This window comes from Nerophis ophidion, linkage group LG15 (assembly GCF_033978795.1).
Source record: "Nerophis ophidion isolate RoL-2023_Sa linkage group LG15, RoL_Noph_v1.0, whole genome shotgun sequence".
Taxonomy (NCBI): Eukaryota; Metazoa; Chordata; class Actinopteri; order Syngnathiformes; family Syngnathidae; genus Nerophis; species Nerophis ophidion.
In genome coordinates this window covers 28072553-28091554 of record NC_084625.1, presented here as the reverse complement: position 1 = coordinate 28091554, position 19002 = coordinate 28072553, and the positions used below count along the sequence as shown (strand labels likewise).

The 19002-nt window shown below is 39.8% G+C and overlaps 1 protein-coding gene across 4 annotated transcripts in view; it reads right to left on the bottom strand.

Moving 5' to 3' along the window:
* Positions 1-19002, bottom strand: part of tpk1 (thiamin pyrophosphokinase 1) — a 130724-nt gene that overhangs the window by 70694 nt on the left and 41028 nt on the right. For 3 of the 4 annotated variants that reach the window (XM_061921962.1, XM_061921965.1, XM_061921963.1), the window contains 3 exons: positions 6806-6878; positions 6550-6612; positions 2383-2478 (listed from right to left, as the gene is read on the bottom strand). In XM_061921962.1, coding sequence (XP_061777946.1) covers positions 2383-2478; positions 6550-6612; positions 6806-6878 — 232 coding nt within the window. The remainder of the gene's footprint in view (positions 1-2382; positions 2479-6549; positions 6613-6805; positions 6879-19002) is intronic. The other variant, XM_061921964.1, reaches the window with a different exon arrangement.

The following is a 19002-nucleotide window of genomic DNA, read 5'->3' as shown; positions in this document are numbered from 1 at the left end:
GTCTGTTGTCAAACACGGTCAAAACACGGCTGACCTCTCAGGAACTTACTCTGAAGGCTGGTCTGAATGTTTTCTCAAGGATAACAAACTCCCACGCTGGCAAGACACAATGAAAACCTTTTATGAAGTCATTTAAGAGCAACTGCAGAATAAACAGTATCACAAATAGTATTTGACTTGTGTCCTTTAGTTTCAAGCTGCTGCTTAGAAAAGGTTAACTCAGTGTAGCATTCACAGGAGGCAAAGAAAACGCTTAAATTCAGTTCAGATACAGGGTAAAAGGCAAAATGTGATGTTTTTGCACGGCTGGTAACATATTTGCTTAGGGGTAGATTTATAGTGGGCTGCCCCATCCATCCCCAATTCCCTGTGAACCGAACTCACACTGCTCTATAGTATTAAGGCTTCAGCCTATTTATATGTGCCATCACATCATAATACACTAATACACTCTATGCACATCACTGCCTTCTTGACATTGTGGTTTATACCCCGAACGGGACAAGCGGTAGAAAATGGATGGATGTGTAAAATGGTAGTTAACATTAAAGAGCCCCTATGATGATCTAAACTGCATTTTAAAACACTCCCTTGTAGTCCAAATAATATGTAATGGATATCCTTTGGTGTAATTTTGCATTTAATGAAACCTGTTTTTTGAGTCTGTCTACAAGATGTTTGTTTTATAGAAGCGTTTCCAGACTGCAAATTAAACCACACCCCACCCTGTCTAAAATTATTAAAATGTATATTCTCAAATTAATCTAAATGTACATTGTTAAATATTTCTTGTGAACAAATGTCCCTGCAATTTTTTTCCAGACATGGTAAAAAATAATCTTTATAAACATTGTATACATTTACCTGGTCACAACATTGAGTGCACCTGCACACTCCAATCAATTCAAAGCTGCATACAAAAACAGCTTTTAGCAGCATTTGTGACACTGCATATCTCATGTAGGTGTCATAATGCACGTGACACGATTAGATTAAAATAACACTTTATCCTACATTGTATTGTTGCCTCATACAGATGATAGTTTTACTTAATGTCCAAATAAGTACATCCACCTCACTGTGACATCACAGGTTGGCCAGATTGCAAAACCCAGCTGGCAGAGGCATCCAAAACTGCATGCAAGCTCACGGCCAAATGCATGAACCTTATTTAATGCTTGTTTAACACAAGTATCCAACATGGTAACATCTATAAGTCAGAAAGAACGAAAATCATCATTGGTCTCCTTGAATGACTGGCAGGAGAAATTATCACATGAATGTGCCTGTGAACGATCAGGCGCCTTTGACTCTGTGGACTATTTCTAGTCCAAGTATTTATTCAAGCAAGGTGGGTATTATAACCAGTGGGAGGAGCTATCAAACAAACACTTAAAGTTTGTTTGTATAGCTCTTAATTACAAATGCCTCGAAGGGCTTCACAGACCAAAAAAGACATCCTCAGCTCTAATCACACTCCCTGGGAAAAAAAAAAAAAAAACTCAACCCACCGGTCACTGCAATGGTTGGCGAGTGGATACGGTTAACAATGAGAGAGTCCAATCCATAGGGATTGGACGTCACCAACTGATGCATAGAGCAGTTGTCCAACCCGGGTCCCGACTTGGAACAGTTATAGCGCGTCTTCCGAGGATACTAATCATTGGCCAATTGATGACCTCTCCACACTGGAGAGGGGTGCAGAGCAAAAAAGAGACGGTAGATCAACTGGTCTAAAACAAAAAAGGTCTATTTAAAAGCCAGAGTATACAAATGAGTTTTAAGATAGGATTTAAATCCTTCTACTGAGGTAGCATCGCTAACTGTTAGCGGTAGAGCATTCCAGAGGGCTTATGAATTTTCTAATAAGTCGGAGTTCTTAAAATACATTAAAGAACATGTTAAGTACCACCAATAGCATTTGTATGACCAATACTATCACTGTAAATACTTTGTATTGGATTGATACTACAAATTTGCAGTACCACCCAGAATGAATGTAAAGTATCCAAAAAGAAGAATAAGTGCTTAGCACAGTACATTTTAACAAAGTGTAGATAGAACCATGTTACAACATAAAGTAATATAGTAAAAGTAAATCAGCAAGTAGATGAATATTAGTTTTGAGATAATAATACAACCCTAAATGACACAATAATTTACTGCATATGTCTGCAGCCAAAGTAGGAGCCTTTGTGATCCGTTTTTATCATGTATATGCCAAAAATTGTATCATGATATAAATCGTTATCCGAGGAGGCTGACGCAATACATATATTGCAATATAGGCTTTGAGCCACATTGCCCGTCCCCAGTATGCATATAAACATGACATAATAAAATGACGTTTAATTATAAAAAATGTAGTAGTTAGACTTTCACCTGCAACTTCCGTTTTTGGATCTCCTCCACCATGATGACAAGACACTTCGTGTAGTCTGTAAGATCCTGGTCACTTGTTTCTATCAGCCGGCACCCCTATGCATGAATAAAAGGAACAACATACAACAAACATCAAAACCCGGGCACCGATAAGGAAGGTGGGCTAACAGAGCAAGAGATGAAGAGATGGATGTAGGTACATGAGTGTTTTGGTCTGTGGGCTCTTTTGCTGAATAATGTATAAGGTTCAGTGCCCCTTAAGTACAACTACACTGTTCCTTTTTCTGTACATGTCCCTCCATATGCTGCCATTCTCCTAAAACACACACAGTTCCCACAGTGCACATACAGACACATGCACACAATTATGCCCGCTGGCATCCCAGCCTTCTCTTGTCTTTCGCACTCCCTTGTGGATGCCACTGTGTTGTTTGTCTCTCTTCCATTTATGCTGAATCATTCTTCTTTCCCAGCCTTTTCTATGAAGGAATACCTCAAAACTTCCGATTGTTTCCATCCATAACCCTTCCCTTTCCTTTTGTGCCGTGGGATGTTTTCTGTATGACAAAAAAGGATGACTACCAAAAGTGTCGCAGTGGGAGAAGAAGGGAATACGTGTGTTAAGGGCTTTTTGGGAACAAGCATAGTGCTTTGCATACAAACTGTGAACAGGCACAAAGATCACACAAGTACAGTATTTTGGCTTCACAAATTTGAGTCTTTGTTTTTCCGTTTACATGGCATCTTATGCATGTGTTGGTAAATTGATGGAACAAATCTAATTTTATTCACAGTTTGGTTTGTTACTAGAAAAAGTACTCGAAATTGGCATTGTATATAGCTCACGGCCTTAGGGCAACAGTGGCAGCACAAAGCCATGAACGAGTGAGGGTAATAAGCCAGAGAGAATCTGTGGAAGATTGAGCAACATGATTTGTGGAATAAAGTTGCGAGGAACATCTGAAGAATCAGGGTCTAGCCTAAACACTTGTTTATGTTATTAACAGGGCTGTCAAACATTATTTCATTAGATTAATCACATTTAAAATGAATTATTCAGGATTAATCAGCTTTTCTAACAATTTCTGAAATATTTCCATTTCATTGTATTGCACTAACAGTAAGATAAATGACATGCCACAACTATATACATTTTAACATACTGATTTAGTAAAGTTTGCGTGTAGTAAAACATGTGCAAACTTAAACGAACACGCAATGCTGATCTACTAAACGTGTGCAAAGTGAATTGTGTACGTTAACTGAGTAGAATAAAGCGTGCAATCCATTTTTCATCTGTCTTTATGAATATGAAAAATATATGCTGACAACCGAAACGGCCACAATAATGGGAGGAGAAAATGCAAATGTGATTATTTAGCACGCGCAGTGTGATTTATTAAAACCCATTGCCGTTTTGCGAGCACTATTTTGCGTTTTATTTTGCACATGTCAGAAGGACATGAAAACTGACGATCCCACACACAGCTGCATGATCAGTGCTAGTGTTGCAAAGTCAGACGATGGTCAGACGGGAATCCTCCGTCGTGTGTGTCAACATTTTGGACGATCATGAAGAAAAAATATTAGACATAATGTCTATTCAGCAACATAATTTTATAATGTTATACCTGCTACAGGACTTCAGGGGTTGATTAAAACAAATTCAATTGATGCTTTTGTTGTCCTTCAGTATTTTTTTAATGACATTAATTTTTTTCACATTGAATACCGTATATATAATCAAAATATTTCTTATATGTTTTTCTTCACGTCTTGATTAAAATAAGTGCAGCCTCTCTCTGGTGAGTGCACCTTTGGTGGTAAAAAAAAAATTAAATAAGGAGTGGTTTCATTGTAGATGCACTGCCGGACTGCTCCTAAAATGCCCATAAAATGTGGTAGGTGTCTCCTGCATTTTTGAAAACATAGCAAACAGCTTCAGGTAGGAGCATGATAACATGAATGTGCAGTAAATGAGTGTCTCTGTGATGATGCCCTGTATAGTACACGCAAAATCCTAATTTAAATAAGGCGGTCTACATCACTTTTAAATTTCACACACAGTCATTGTAAATTGGACGCAACACGCCCACTAATGGTACACGCTATTTTATAGACAGCACATCCTGTTTACAACATGGTGTTAAGATTTTAGTTAATCAAACACTAAGTTAAAGTTAAAGTTAAAGTACCAACGATTGTCACACACACACTAGGTGTGGCGAAATTTGTCCTCTGCATTTGACCCATCCCCTTGATCACCCCCTGGGAGGTGAGGGGAGCAGTGGGCAGCAGCGGTGTCACGCCCGGGAATCATTTATGGTGATTTAACCCCCAATTCCAACCCTTGATGCTGAGTGCCAAGCAGGAGTCAATGGGTCCCATTTTTATAGTCTTTGGTATGACTCGGCCGGGGTTTGAACTCACAACCTACCGATCTCAGGGTGGACAGTCTAACCACCAGGCCACTGAGTAAGGATGCATCAATTAACCGGTTTTACTATTACCATGATTATAAATGTAAAAAAAAATATTTATTTGCAAAGACTCCACTACACCATATGTTTCAGTCCTCCTCACTCGCTATAAACAGACATTATGCTCGTACATTGATTTCTGCACAACCTGGACGGAACGAAAACTTATATGCGCCTTGAAGTCCGAAAAATTTGGTAATGGGCAATTTACTTCATAAATAATTGAGATGGCAGGATGTTAAATGAAAATGTGTCACTGACAATCTGTTGCTTGGAATTGAGTCAGTTTAGTGTTAAAAGCAACAGGTACAAGGCAAGGGCTTAATTCACTGACCATTTAATGTTATAGATTGCTTCTTCACTCTGTGTTGATTAAAATGTAGGCTTTGAAAATTAGTATAGCAAGTGTAAAAGACTAACACAACACCAAGAGTTTGTAGAATAACTAATTAAATCCATACTTGTTATTAAAACAGCATGAAATAGATTATTAAAAATGAATAAATAGGCATGGATGACCGTTGATGACAATAATACTTGACATTATTACCCACTAGTCACATTTCCCCCTGGGTGAAGTTAACTTTAGTTTTGTATGAAAAGTACAATTATTACTTAATATATTATTAATTATACTGTTAAATGTACTATTATTTTGTTATTTGACTACTGTTATTTCCGAGAGTAATGAATAACACATCAAAATATCAATAGAATGTTCTCGGGATTGTATGAATTTTTTGGGAGTGAAATTTGTTCATGCATAATAGTGATAATTATGAAACCATGATTATTACTCAGACTATATTAGTACAGTCAAAATGTACAATTGTTGCATCCCTAACTTTGTTTAACAGCACCAAATGAAATAAAAATTCAAATCAATCTAAAACACATTTTGATTTTAATGTTTTGGAATTTTTTAAAAGCATTTTCTAAAATTGTTGAATCCTAAATAAAGCATTTTAAGCATAAACATGGCTAGATAAACTAAAAATATCAATACTACAGTAGTATTGGCCACTAGGGGAGACCAAACCAATTGGAGCACATTGTTCAGTACCGAGGCTAACGATTGGCTATATTCACTATATTGGATTAAAAAACTCTAAAGGTGACCCAAAAGTGTTATTTTATGTCTAAAAAGCTCCCACAACATTGAAAAATGTATTTGGAAGGTAGTACACAGTTTGCCTTTTGCTTTAACTAAGTACAATATTTGATTTATTTTCAAAATTCATACTTTGTGGAAATTCATTTATCGGTGTTATTTTCACAACCACTAAACAAAGAACCACTGTTCTATGATTAATTTTAGGCTGGTAGTCTTGTATTTCACTGTTGTATATTATCCGTCAGGAACCTATTTTGTATTTTTTTTATTTTCCAGTTTGCTTTGCACTTGTGGCGCAGAAGTGTTAAATTGGGTCTCGGACAACATTCTTATTGTTATTATGGATTGTTTTGACTCCAATTTTTTCTGGATGCTTCCTGTTGCATCCTCTCAATTTTTTCCCCCTTGCTTTGCACGTTGGTGTGGACATTCCTTTGGCGAGTTTCCACGGGGCACCAGTCATGCTTCTTTACCTGTCTGGCTTCTTGTTTTTTGTGCATACTTTCATTTTTGTGGCATGCTGATCTAAGTGAGCTTCTCTTTTGTTGCAATAAAGACTATTTTTGACTGCACCTGCATGCATGTCATCACATTCTGGGGCAACGCCACATGATCCATCTTGCCTGTCTTCTGTTGCTGTCGTGAGACAGAGAGGTGTGACTTGTCATGATGCACATAAAACATTTTTACCTTGCAAGTAAATAAATTAGCTACTGGCATGAACACAGATTTGTATTACACCCAAGTATGAATCAATAGGTGTGACCTATGCTTCATGTCCATATAATGTATTACAGGTCTTAGTGTGTATGTTGTTGTTTCCACTCACCTTGCCTGCATAAAAATCCCGTACTTCTGAAGTAATGGAATCAAAATCACCACTAATATAGTTGGGGAGGAAGCTGGGTAGAAGGATAGAAGCAGAGTGTGAATGACAGAAAAAGAAAGGTTGTGATTGCAGGAAAGGTCCAAATAAATAAATATAAGATAGAAGAGCAGAGGAGAGAAGAGAAAGGAGAGAGGAAAGGAGACATCAGGGCATATGTCAGTACTTTGATATGCGCAGCAAGGGAGACGGGTGATGGTGGTCTGGGAAGACGGACAGGCATGGATACTGACTGCTCTCTGGTGCTGCTTCGAGTTAAGTGACACACACTAAACTTTAGAGTACATGCAAGATAATAAAACCTTGATCATCAATAGAGGAAGACAATGCTGTACTCATCCGTGCCTGTAGGTGGTGGTAATGCACTTAAAAAAATTGTGTAATTTATGACACAATTATGATCGTAAAAGTGATAGCAAAGAAGCAGTTAGTGAAATACATAATAATATAGAAATGACAATGAACCTTTTTACACTACAACTGGAGCAATACAAATACCAATAGAAAAAGCGCTATTGATTATGAACAATACCAACAGTTTACCTCTTTTATCAACAATAAAGCTGTTCAAATGCAACAATACGTATACATAATGATAACTAGAAAGATAAAAAAATAAAAAAAATAAATTAAAAAAAGGAATACCGAAAGATGGAGGGGAAGAGAGAGAGGCAACCTATATTAATCTTGTAGATTGTTATAGTAACAATAGGTAAAGCTTTGTCAGTATGCCACTGGTTACCCAGTTTGATGAAACGTGATTATGTGCATGTACTTGTATATGAACAGAATGTGTATGTGAATGGTTGTACAGTAAATGTATATGTACAGTATATGTATGTTTGTACAGTGAATTTATATGTACAGTATGTGTATGTTTGTACCGTGAATGTGCGTGTAGATGGTCGAACTTGGAGTATGTAGGTACAGTATGTACTGTATTTGTGTAAGTATGTGGGGGAGCGTAGGTACCTATGTACGTTTGTATGTATGATTAACGGTGTGTGTGTGTGAGTATATGTGTTTGTATGTACAATATATTAGATTCCCAGTGTGCGTGGGAGCCAGAGTACGGCCCCAGCCGCCCAGAGAGCCCAACCCAAACAGCAGGTGTGGCGCCCGGGCAACCAGGGACCACCGGCCCCACGCAGCCAGGCCGCCCAGCAATGGGAACCACAGAGCCCGGCCTACCGCGCCGCCCGGAAGAGCCAGCTGCAGGCCGCAGACAGACGCGCCCGGCAGAGGACAGGGCACGAGAGAAGCAGCGGACGGCCAGACCCCAAGCCAGCGAGAGACAACCCCCAACACGGGCAGAAAGACGGGACGCCCCGCCCGAGGGAACCCAGAGACTACCTGCAGCCGGACAGGAAGACCGCCCCAACCCCACCAACACCGGGGCCCCCACAACCCCGCCCCCACCCCCGGGTCCACATCAGGCCACCCCACCCAAGTCGGCCGCCACAGGACCACCCAGCGCAGGGCCGCGGGAACCACCCACCCTACCCGCAGGAACCCCAACGATGGAGATGGAACAACCAGCAACCGCCCTGTCGAAGTCCCCCCCCTGAGGGAGGGGGAAAAAAACAAAACAAAACAAAAAAAAAATAAACATAATTAATATATTAAAAAAAAAAAAAAAAGCGGTTTAATGTAGTATATTACAAAGTTGACATGCAACTGTGGTTCCTGGATAAAAATTGAAAATGGAGAGCTGCTTCTGACTTTGTTTTGAGCTTGATGCGTGCTTCCGTAAGACTATGGGGGTATGCAAATCGCGAGGTATTGGTTCCAAGATTTGTATTAGTTTTAACAATCAAACGACTATTTCTGACGACTGAATTAATTCACCTTGCCATGATTTACCCAATTATTTTATATCTCAGACAAACCATAGCTACCTCTCCAACAGTGGTTAGAAAATGAAGTAATATATGTTTACGACATAAACATGTCCTTGTTAGTACATACAATAAAAGAGGATTACAACTGCAAATTAAACTGGGCAGTAGGCTTAGGAGTAGAAGTGTTGTGCTCTGAATATTAATTTAGTTCATCCGAATGCAACAGTGTTTTGGGACAGCTCACAGTGTTAGAATTACCAAGGTCTTTTGCAGATATCAGTCAAAACACACAGCCGGCGACCAGCCAGTTCTGATTAGAACGTTTTTGTCAGACAGACACACAATGTGTCTGTGTTCATTATTTTTACTTGTGTGTTTATGTGGGGAACAGTGGGGCCACCCGGGGAGGTGACTGCTGCTATCTAGAGGTGTGCTCAAACAACACCATTTCATGGCTGGTGGGGTAGTGTGTGGGTGTTTGAACACATGCACATTGTTTCTCTTGGGGACCACTTTCACGTCTTGAAACTCATCCACTAAAAGGTAGAGTATTCACTCCACCCTCAGGTCAAGGATTAGATAGATATGAGTTTAAATTCACCCAGTTAGGAAGTAGTTAGGTGAAGTGATAGTGAGCTCCTCATGGCAGTCAATGTCCTCACAAGGACAGAGGTACACAGAGGGATGTGTGTTTGCTGGCTTGCCAGCGAGTGACAGGAACGATGTTCCGGTTGGCTGAAACCGAGATACAAAAGGATTATTTCCTTCCTTTCCTCCCTCCTCAGCCTTTGCTCATACACCGATGAAATATAGCAAGACATATGCAGCCCTTTGAGGCACTAGTGATTTAGGGCTATATAAGTAAACATTGATTGATATGTGTAAAATCTGTTACTCGACGTGCACACACACATCAAGATAACATGGCATCTCTAAGATAGACAACAAACATTCCTAATGCAAATGATTTTAATTTTGTTCAAACTATTGTGCTATTCCAAATACCACAAGGACAAACGTATGACAATAGCTTGATAACCTTCATCTGACAGTTTGGATGAGACGAGATACTGAGACTGATCACGTACGCACGCACACACACACACAAGCGCATTCACACACACAGTGACCCATGGGGATGACTCCATCGGCTGATCGTAATTGACCAGGCGAGGCTCTAAATTCTGCATTTGAGTCCGTGTGCCCAAGCATAAATGTTGTTTGTGTGAACGTCCAACAGGCCTCACTTCCACATTAATATTAACTGACACTTTAATTTGAATGGGAAATAGAGCATTTTACCGCCAGTTTGTCCTAGAGTGCTGGGCGGCGAGGGCGGCTGCGTGACCTCTGTCTGGGTTTGAACGGGCGTCTCTCAGCCAGCTTTAGCATTCCTCCACATCCCTCCTCGTCACGCTATGCACTTTCCTCTGTCGTTACCCACATAGCTCAGCCCCACTTTATTGGGATGTTTTCTTAAAAAACAAGTCAAATTGTATAGTACCGTGCCATTTCTTGCAGTTACCTGATGGACTTTTATGAAAGGAGTAGCTCTCAACCGCGCTTGTTAGTGTGTTATTTACAAAGATTAGACATTTCCCTCATGAGCAAGCACTCGACAAGCAAAAAACCAGAAATAAAAAAACGCACAGTACAAACAGAAAGTAATATAGAACCATGTCCCATGGTGATATACCATTAAAGGATTCTGTGCAACAAGAAATGACTTGTAACTTTTTTTGGTTAGTGTAAATATTTTGTTTTATTTAGTGAATTTTATAATAGCATCATGCCGCTGACATTTACTACTCTAATTATGACATGTGGTGTTTTAATGGCAAAATAAATAGTGCACAATGCTCATATTTCAGGAAATTAGTTAGTTTTCTGTGGAATGTAGTGTTACATTTTTAATGTATATAGTTCTTGTGAGGATACATTTTGTAATATAGTAGAAAAGGATCAAGGGAGCTATACATAAGCTTAAAATGTCCTCATAGTGCTTTCATAGTGCATGTTAAAGCTGGTATTTTCCCACTATTCCGTACAAAAAGGCACCAACACGAAACAGGGTGGGGTAAAGTTGACCCAGCACCCTTCAGAGATAGCATCAAAACAGTATCAAGACCTTACCTGTGTGTACAGTGGTACCTCAACTGACACATACCTTAACTTACGAGTAATTTGAAATGCAAGCTGTCTCTGAGCATTTTGTTATGCTTTAAGTTTTGAAAATACTTTGTTAGCTTCATTTTCACCAACAGTTGAAGTAAAATATAACAGTGCTGTTAAGAAAATAAAGGGATAATATATTTGTGGAAGGGAGCGTGGCCTGCGGGCCTGCCGCAGAACGGGGTGTGCCAAGACCAGCCTCGAAGACAGCGACAGGTGCGTAGATGGCCCAGGTGGGTGTTGTTATCTAATCACCTGTCGCCTTTATTAGAAGCAGCATGTTGTTGAAGCTGGAGAGCGAGCGAGAGAGAGAGAGCGAGAAAGAGAGAGAGAGAGGGAGAGAGAGAGAAAAAGAGAGAGAGATAGAGAAAAAGAGAGAGATAATTTTTTTTTTGCTGCAAAGCAGAACACTCGCCTCTTGTGAGGAAATTTAAAACCGTGTTGTAACCCTGATCCGGGCTCTTGTGACAATGTTTGGTGGTCTGAGGAACCCACTGGAGGGCAACCTCCACAATATTGTTACACGCCGTCGTTCCTGCTTTGTTTACACAAGAAACAAACGTACGTTCCATTTCAACAGTTAATGTGCGCCCTCAAGCGCCACTTAGATATCAACACAATCCTGCCCTTCAACTATCGGAAGTAAGACAATTAGTGCAAAGGAGTGAAAGCAGAAGACCAAATCAGAGGAAAAAAAAAGACCAATATGTCCTACCTACAGTCTGCATCCCCCAAGCTGCAGCCAGCCTCCGCCACATGCAGCCAGGAACATCCAGACAACAAACATTTATCCATAAAGCTGCAGATGCTGTTTTTGACGAGTTTTGATTTGTTCTGTGTTGTCCTGACTCAAACTGAATTTTCGGGCACTACCTTTGGTATACAGACACACATGAGGTGGCGACTTGTCCAGGGTGTACCCGCCTTCCGCCCGAATGCAGCTAAGATAGGCTCCAGCATCCCCGTGACCCCGAACGGGACAAGCGGTAGAAATAGATGGATACAGACACGCACTATATTGCCAAAAGTATTTGGCCACCTGCCTTAACTCACATATGAACTTGAAGTGCCATCATATTCCTAACCCATAGGGTTCAATATGATGTCAGTCCACCTTTTGCAGCTATTACAGCGTCAAAATGTGATTTTAGGAATGTTCGACCATTCTTCCAAAAACCCATTGATAAGGTCACACGCTGATGTTGGTCAAGAAGGCCTGGCTCTCAGTCTCCGTTGTAATTCATCCCAAAGGTGTTCAGGTCAGGACTCTGTGCAGGCCAGTCAAGTTCATCCACACCAGACTCTGTCATCCATGTCTTTATGGACCGTGCTTTGTGCACTGGTGCACGGTCGTGTTGAAAGATGAAGGGGCCCGATCCAAGCTGTCCTGACAAGGTTGGGAGCATGAAATTGTCCAACATGTTTTGGTATTCTGGAGCATTCAAAGTTCCTTTCACTGGAACTGAGGGGCCAAGCCCAAGTCCTGAAAAACAACCCCGCACCATAATTCCTCCTGCGCCAAATTTCACACTCAGCACAATGCAGTCTGAAATGTACCGTTCTCCTGGCAACCTTCAAAGCCAGACTGGTCCATCAGATTTTCAGATGGAAAAGCGTGATTCATCACTCCCGAGAAGGTGTCTCCACTGCTCTACAGTCCAGTGGTGACGTGCTTTACACCACTGCATCCGACACTTTGTGTTGGTGATGTATGGCTTAGATGCAGCTGTTTGGCCATGGAAACCCATTCCATGTAACTCTCTGTGTACTGTACGTGGGATAATTGGAAGGTCAGATGAAGTTTGAAGCTCTGTAGCAACTGTCTGTGCAGAAAGTATTATCACTATACCCTTCAGTATCCACTGACCCCCTTTCTGTCTGTTTAAGTGGCCTACCACTTAATGGCTGAGATGCTGTCGTTCCCAAACTCTTCTATTTTCTAATAATAAAGCCGACAGTTGACTTTGGAATATATAGGAGAGAGGAAATTTCACGACTGGATTTGTTGCACAGGTGGCATCTTATGACAGTTCCACGCTGGAAATCACTGAGGTCCTGAGAGCGGCCCATTCTTACACAAATGTTTGTAGAAACAGTCTCCATGCCTAAGTGCTTGATTTTATACACCTGTGGCCTGGCCAAGTGATGAGGACACCTGATTCTGATAATTTGGATGGGTGGCCAAATACTTTTTGCAATATTGCAAATATATTGCTCGTTGTCAACTCTGACTTCTGCGGTCCGTCACTCAAATAAGGCTTTGTGGAACATAAACTGTGATTCCCTAGTTCCTGCTGTGTTACATGACAGAGACAGTGTTGCCAGATGTCACGAGAGAAACAAACATATAGCTCTATGAAAAATTGTTGCTTACAATAAGCGGATTATAAGCATACTTGGCAACACTGGATGGAGAAGCAGCCCAAAGGAGACACCATAGTCTGATCCCCAAAGGTAATGCTTAACAATATTGTTACATTATTTCATAAAATGACTGTAGTTGTTTGTATAAGATGCTATTGTAATGTTTTTAAAGCAATTTACCCTGTCGAAAAGTTTGTTTTTCTTTTTAAAAAGCATGTTACATTTTAAAATTGTGTTTTTAGGAGGGCCAATGCCAGAATAAATTGATTTCAATTCATTGAAATTTTTTGATTCATGAACTCGATCATGGAACGCAAAGTGCTCGTAAGTTGAGGTACCACTGTAATGGTATTTCTCAATGCCAGGACCTTGGTGTGAAGTTTTGTATTAGTATAATTTGCTGTACATAACATCTCATAAGGTTTTATAAGACTGCACAGAGTTGAAATATATCCTTTATTTCTGAGAGTTCTGTGTAAAAGGCAAAGGCGGATACAATGACAGCTGTAATGTTAAGGGCTGTGATGCAGTTATTTTATTTTATTTTATCCAACTATGCAAGAAAAGAGCATCCTTCCACAGGACTTAATTACAACCACATTTGACTATAATTACACATAATACAGTTGTGTTTCTAACCACCCGCCACTTTTTCTTTTCACAACCCGAGAAGACGTGGCACTAGCAGAAAATGAACCAGCACGTAAACGCGCCAAAAGTTGACGAGTGTGGTTCTCAGATGAACATTGCACAAGTGTCATTGTCTGTAGGTTCAATTTAACAGACAACGTAGATGTTCGGCTGTCTGCTCACACTTAGTGTATGTATGGTGGTCCAAAGTTATTCATTACAGTAATAAAAGCTAATAATTATCTGAACAAGCTTCGACAATTTCAGCAATGTTGGTAAAAGATCATCCATCCATCCATTTTCTATCGCTTGTCCCGTTCGGGGTCGCGGGGAGTGCTGAAGCCTATCTCAGCTGCATTTGGGCAGAAGGCGGCGTACACCCTGGACAAGTCCTGCCCTCCTACTCCGGCCCGGCTGCACCAAATGATAATATAAATACATTTAATAAAGTCAAATTCAAATAAGGCAACAAGAGAAGTATCCTACACTTCTCTTTTGTAAAGTAAATCTGAACAGCTGATATGGACAAGTAGCCACCTCATTGCAGGACCAACACAGATAGACAGACAGCATTCACACTCACACACATATTTGTACATATCGTATGTTCTGGTGTTGTTCTATTGTTGTTGTTGTTTTTGTTGTTATTGTTGTTGTGTTTGCTGTTGTTGTTTTTGTCTCTCTGTCTAATCCCCCTCTTATCCCCACAATTTCCCCCTGTCTTCCTTTTTTTATCTTTCTTTACCCTCCTGCTCCGGCCCGGCTGCACCAAATGATAATATAAATACATTTAATAAAGTCAAATTCAAATAAGGCAACAAGAGAAGTATCCTACACTTCTCTTTTGTAAAGTAAATCTGAACAGCCGATATGGGCATCTACATCAACTGTATGATTTGCCTGAGATGCTGGACAGGACAAAAAAAACAAAAAACTTTGCTGATGATAGGATGACAAAGGCAAAGAGTCTGGTTCGGGGCACACTGTACTTGAAAACCTTGCTTATCTGCCAGGGCTGTAAAAGACATCAGTGATGATCTGGTAGATGATGCCAGCTGTCCCTCTTTGCAGCCAAAGTCACTCGGGTTTTTGCAACAAGCAATCCTATAATTTTACAACAGTATGTAACCTTTGGTTAATTTAGTCATCTAACTAGCCTGATGTTTTATTTGTTCTGGAATAAAGTAGCTTTTACAATTTTTTTATGTACACAATGTGTTGCCTAGCAATTTGGAAAATATGTGCAGTGAATGGCCTGAAAGTGCTCAGCTTAATTTGTTATAAAAGCCTTTTAATTGCAGAGCCATGATTCTGTTGTTATAGCGCGCCCCAATTCTCAATAGTCAGACAATTTAAGCGCGCAAGATGTGTCAATAATAAGTGTATTACAATGCAAAGGCAATGGTATAAAATCTGACCCATAGTACTGAAAGTCATAGTGTAAGACAGGGCTATTCAACTGGCGGCCTGGGGGTGAGTTGAACTCAAAACTTGGGAGACAAACATTTTTGCAGTGCTCCTGTTGTGTAAAGAAACTCAGACTACTGTAAACACCCTGGCAGATCCTTGTCATTCAACTTTGCCAGCAGACAAAATGCCGGGGCCCAAACTTAAGATTTGCATTACTTGGAGGTTCCTCAAGGCACACCTTTAAGTCCTCTCCTTTTTGGCAGTTGGAAACATGTTTTTGTAATGTGCTTTATCTAGCTAAGGTGTTGCTGTTGTATGTTGATTTCAGATGCATTCAGGAGTCTTATGTTCAACTTCTTTATTTATTCTAGTAGTGGTCCTCAATGTGTCATTTCAGGTACCCTCTTTTTCATCTTTTCGGCTATTCCATAATGGCCCGTGAGTTAAGTTTAAAAAAATAAAAAAATAAAAAAACTTGAGAGAGACATTCTTGCCACACATTCCTAAAAACACGAGTGCATTCATAGAGATGACCTTTGACTGGCTTTATTTATTCATTTTTTTTCTTTTTTTTCAAAAGGTCCTTAAAACAGCTGAGAGCTTCTGTAAGGCTGACAAAAAATAGACCAAAATCAAATGTCAACTTTAGAGGATGCTGATTATCCGGAATATACAAGAAAATACTTTGGCCCTTGGTTCTCAGCTTTTTAGAAAGATAGCTCTCAAAATAATTTAGTTAAATATGCCTGGTGTTAGATATGAATAGCATTTTAAATCCGCAATGAAAGAGTTTGGCTATTGACAGCATCACTTACCGGGACCACCAAATCAGATGCTGACCTAACCGTGCACATCCATGTTCACATACACACATGTACACAACTATGCAATTACATTCAGCCTTAATCCTCTACCTCTTCACTCATCTCTTGACATTATATCTTTCCCGCGGAGGATTTGATTAGATGCACTAATTAGACATACTGTAATCTGATTTTCCAATTAGAAACAGAGCAGATATATGCTTCGAGTTAGAAGATCGCCAAGGGCTGCTGTTCCACAGACACCTGAAGCTCCATGGAAACTGATTTTATTACTAAGATATAACAATTAGACAGTTGATGATGCAGAGGAAAATGGTTTACCGTGTATTGCCATAGTTTATTGCATCTCTTGTTGTCAACCCTAAACTGTTCAAGGACATTTATTTGAATGATGGTGCACTTTTCCAATAAAGTCTAACTATAGAGCAGCTGTATGATAATACACCTTGTGTTTGTCCTTGCGTGAGTTTGATGATGAGGAGTGAGAAAGTTGAAACAACATCATACTCTTTTATGGTTCTTTTCAGCTCTGAATAGCAACATTTCAATCACAGGTGGCAGATTTAGTACAGCTTGAGCTAATGGCATAAACAGCCGTATATCTACTGTATGTGCCACGGATCAGTGAGATGTAGCTTCAGAATAGCAAGATCTGAGAGTCAAGGCAAAAGGTGAATCCGAAGTAGAGTGAATGAGCCATACATGCATAGGCACAATTAGAGTACTTGAGATCCAACTGGAAGGGGAACACTTGGTTTTGTGGGTGGTCATCACAATAAAAGTCATGGTATGTAGAGTACCATCACCACTAACAAATAAGTAGGCATATTTGTTGTATTTCCAGGTAAAAGAGCTAGCTTTAAAACATTTCCCACTTTGTGTAAGAATATTGCTTTAACTTTTTAAGGCCAACAAACAAAGTTTAAAGGCTCTCAAAACGTTATGAGACACTACATGCTGGCAGGCTGGTAGAAATACAAGATAGCTCCATTCTCTGAGGACAATGCTTTTATAGAATGAGTTACCATCATTTGCATTTCACAGAAATTCCCCATTTATGTTTGTCCTTCAAAACGCAATCTTGCAGGTGCAGCGTCTCTCAGTGGGGAATCGGAATGCAATGATTGCAACAACAAATGTGACAAAACGTTCATCCTCCTCAGCACGGCAACTCTACTTCTTCCTATTGCTGCCTGTCGCTTCATTTAGGAAGACCCAATTTGTTCAGTCATTTACTTGCTATGGCTTCAGCAGGCATTCAACAAACTTAGTGACACAAACGTTATAATACTTTAAAGCAGGGGTCTCAAATTCAATTTACCTGGGGGACGTTGGAGGCAGAGTCTGGGTGGGCCTGGGCCACATCAGGTATTCCACAAGAAAAACTTTGTTGAAAAAATTCCAACCTTCTCTAGTGTCTTTATATGTATTTTTTAAAACTAAATAAGAAACAAAATTAAAAATGGTCTGTATATCTGTGTTGGCCCTGCGATGAGGTGGTGACTTGTCCAGCCATCCGCCTGAGGGAAGCTGGGATAGGGTCCAGCAACCGCCCAACCTCGAGAGGGACAAGCGACAGAAAATAGATGGATGGATGGATGGATGGATGGAAGAATTAATAAGTAAATATATGTTTGAATATGTGGAATATATTCAAATTCCACTTGGTGTTACTGTCGTGTTTAGCTAACCCAAAAAGAATGTAATTTCTGCAATGTGCATCATTTCCACTTTTTTCTGTTTAGTACGGTAAAAGTCTCCTTTGTTTTTGTGCTTGATGTTGATGTACTACATGATAACATGAACACGATGGTACTTGTAGATGGTATAACATACTGGGATAGCGAGGGCAAAAAGGCGACTGCTCCCGGAGTGTTACCCACCGTGCTGTTAGTAGAAGCGGAAATGAAGAGAAGTGAATTATATTTACAGTATATAGCGCTTTTCTCTAGTGACTCAAAGCGCTTTACATAGTGAAACCCAATTTATAAGTTACAATTAAATCAGTGCCAGTGGCACTGGAAGCAGGTGGGAAAAGTATCTTGCCAAGGACACAACGGCAGTGACCAGGATAGCAGAAGCGGATATCGAACCTGGAACCCTCAAGTTGTTGGCACAGCCACTCTACCAACCGAGCTGTAGCGGCCCTGTAATGACATTGTGCTGTTGTTGTCTACGTCGTGATAAAAGACATATTAAATCAAATATGAATATATGTAGTGTTCATCGTATGAGGCAACGCAAATACAATGAAAATAGCGGGCTGTAAATACAAAATAATGACCCACAAATAATGGTGTGACTAGGGTTGGGGATTGAGAGTTTTCCTGTTCAGATTCCACTTTTGAGTCTGCTAAACATATTGGTTCCTAAACAGTTCTCTTATCGATTCTTATTTAGAATTTTTTTTTCAAAAAAAGGGTCAATTAGCATCAATTTAGTTGAGTTAAGAGGTAACATGACCTTAAAAAGCCTACAGTGAGGTCTCAAGAGGCTCATACGTAGCATAAAAGGAAAAAAACTTTTGGGAAAAAAATATATTAACTTACATGGAAAATGAGATATGTCAAACCTTTATCGGTTATAATTTTGATGATTATTGCTTACAGTTTATGAAAACTTACCATGGAACATCTAAAAAAATGTAAGGTTTCAAAAACTGTAAGCCATAACATTCAAAATTATAACAAAGGCTTGCCATATCTCACTTTGTACGTAATGAGTTTATATCACAGATTAGTTACACATTTGAAGTTAAATGACGACACAAATGGATTTTTACAGAATATTCAAATTTGTATAGTTTCACCTGTATAGTATGACTGAAATGAAAACCTGTTTGCAGGAAAACATGCAACTTTTCTCCGACTCCAATTGAACATTGGCCTACAATAATGCA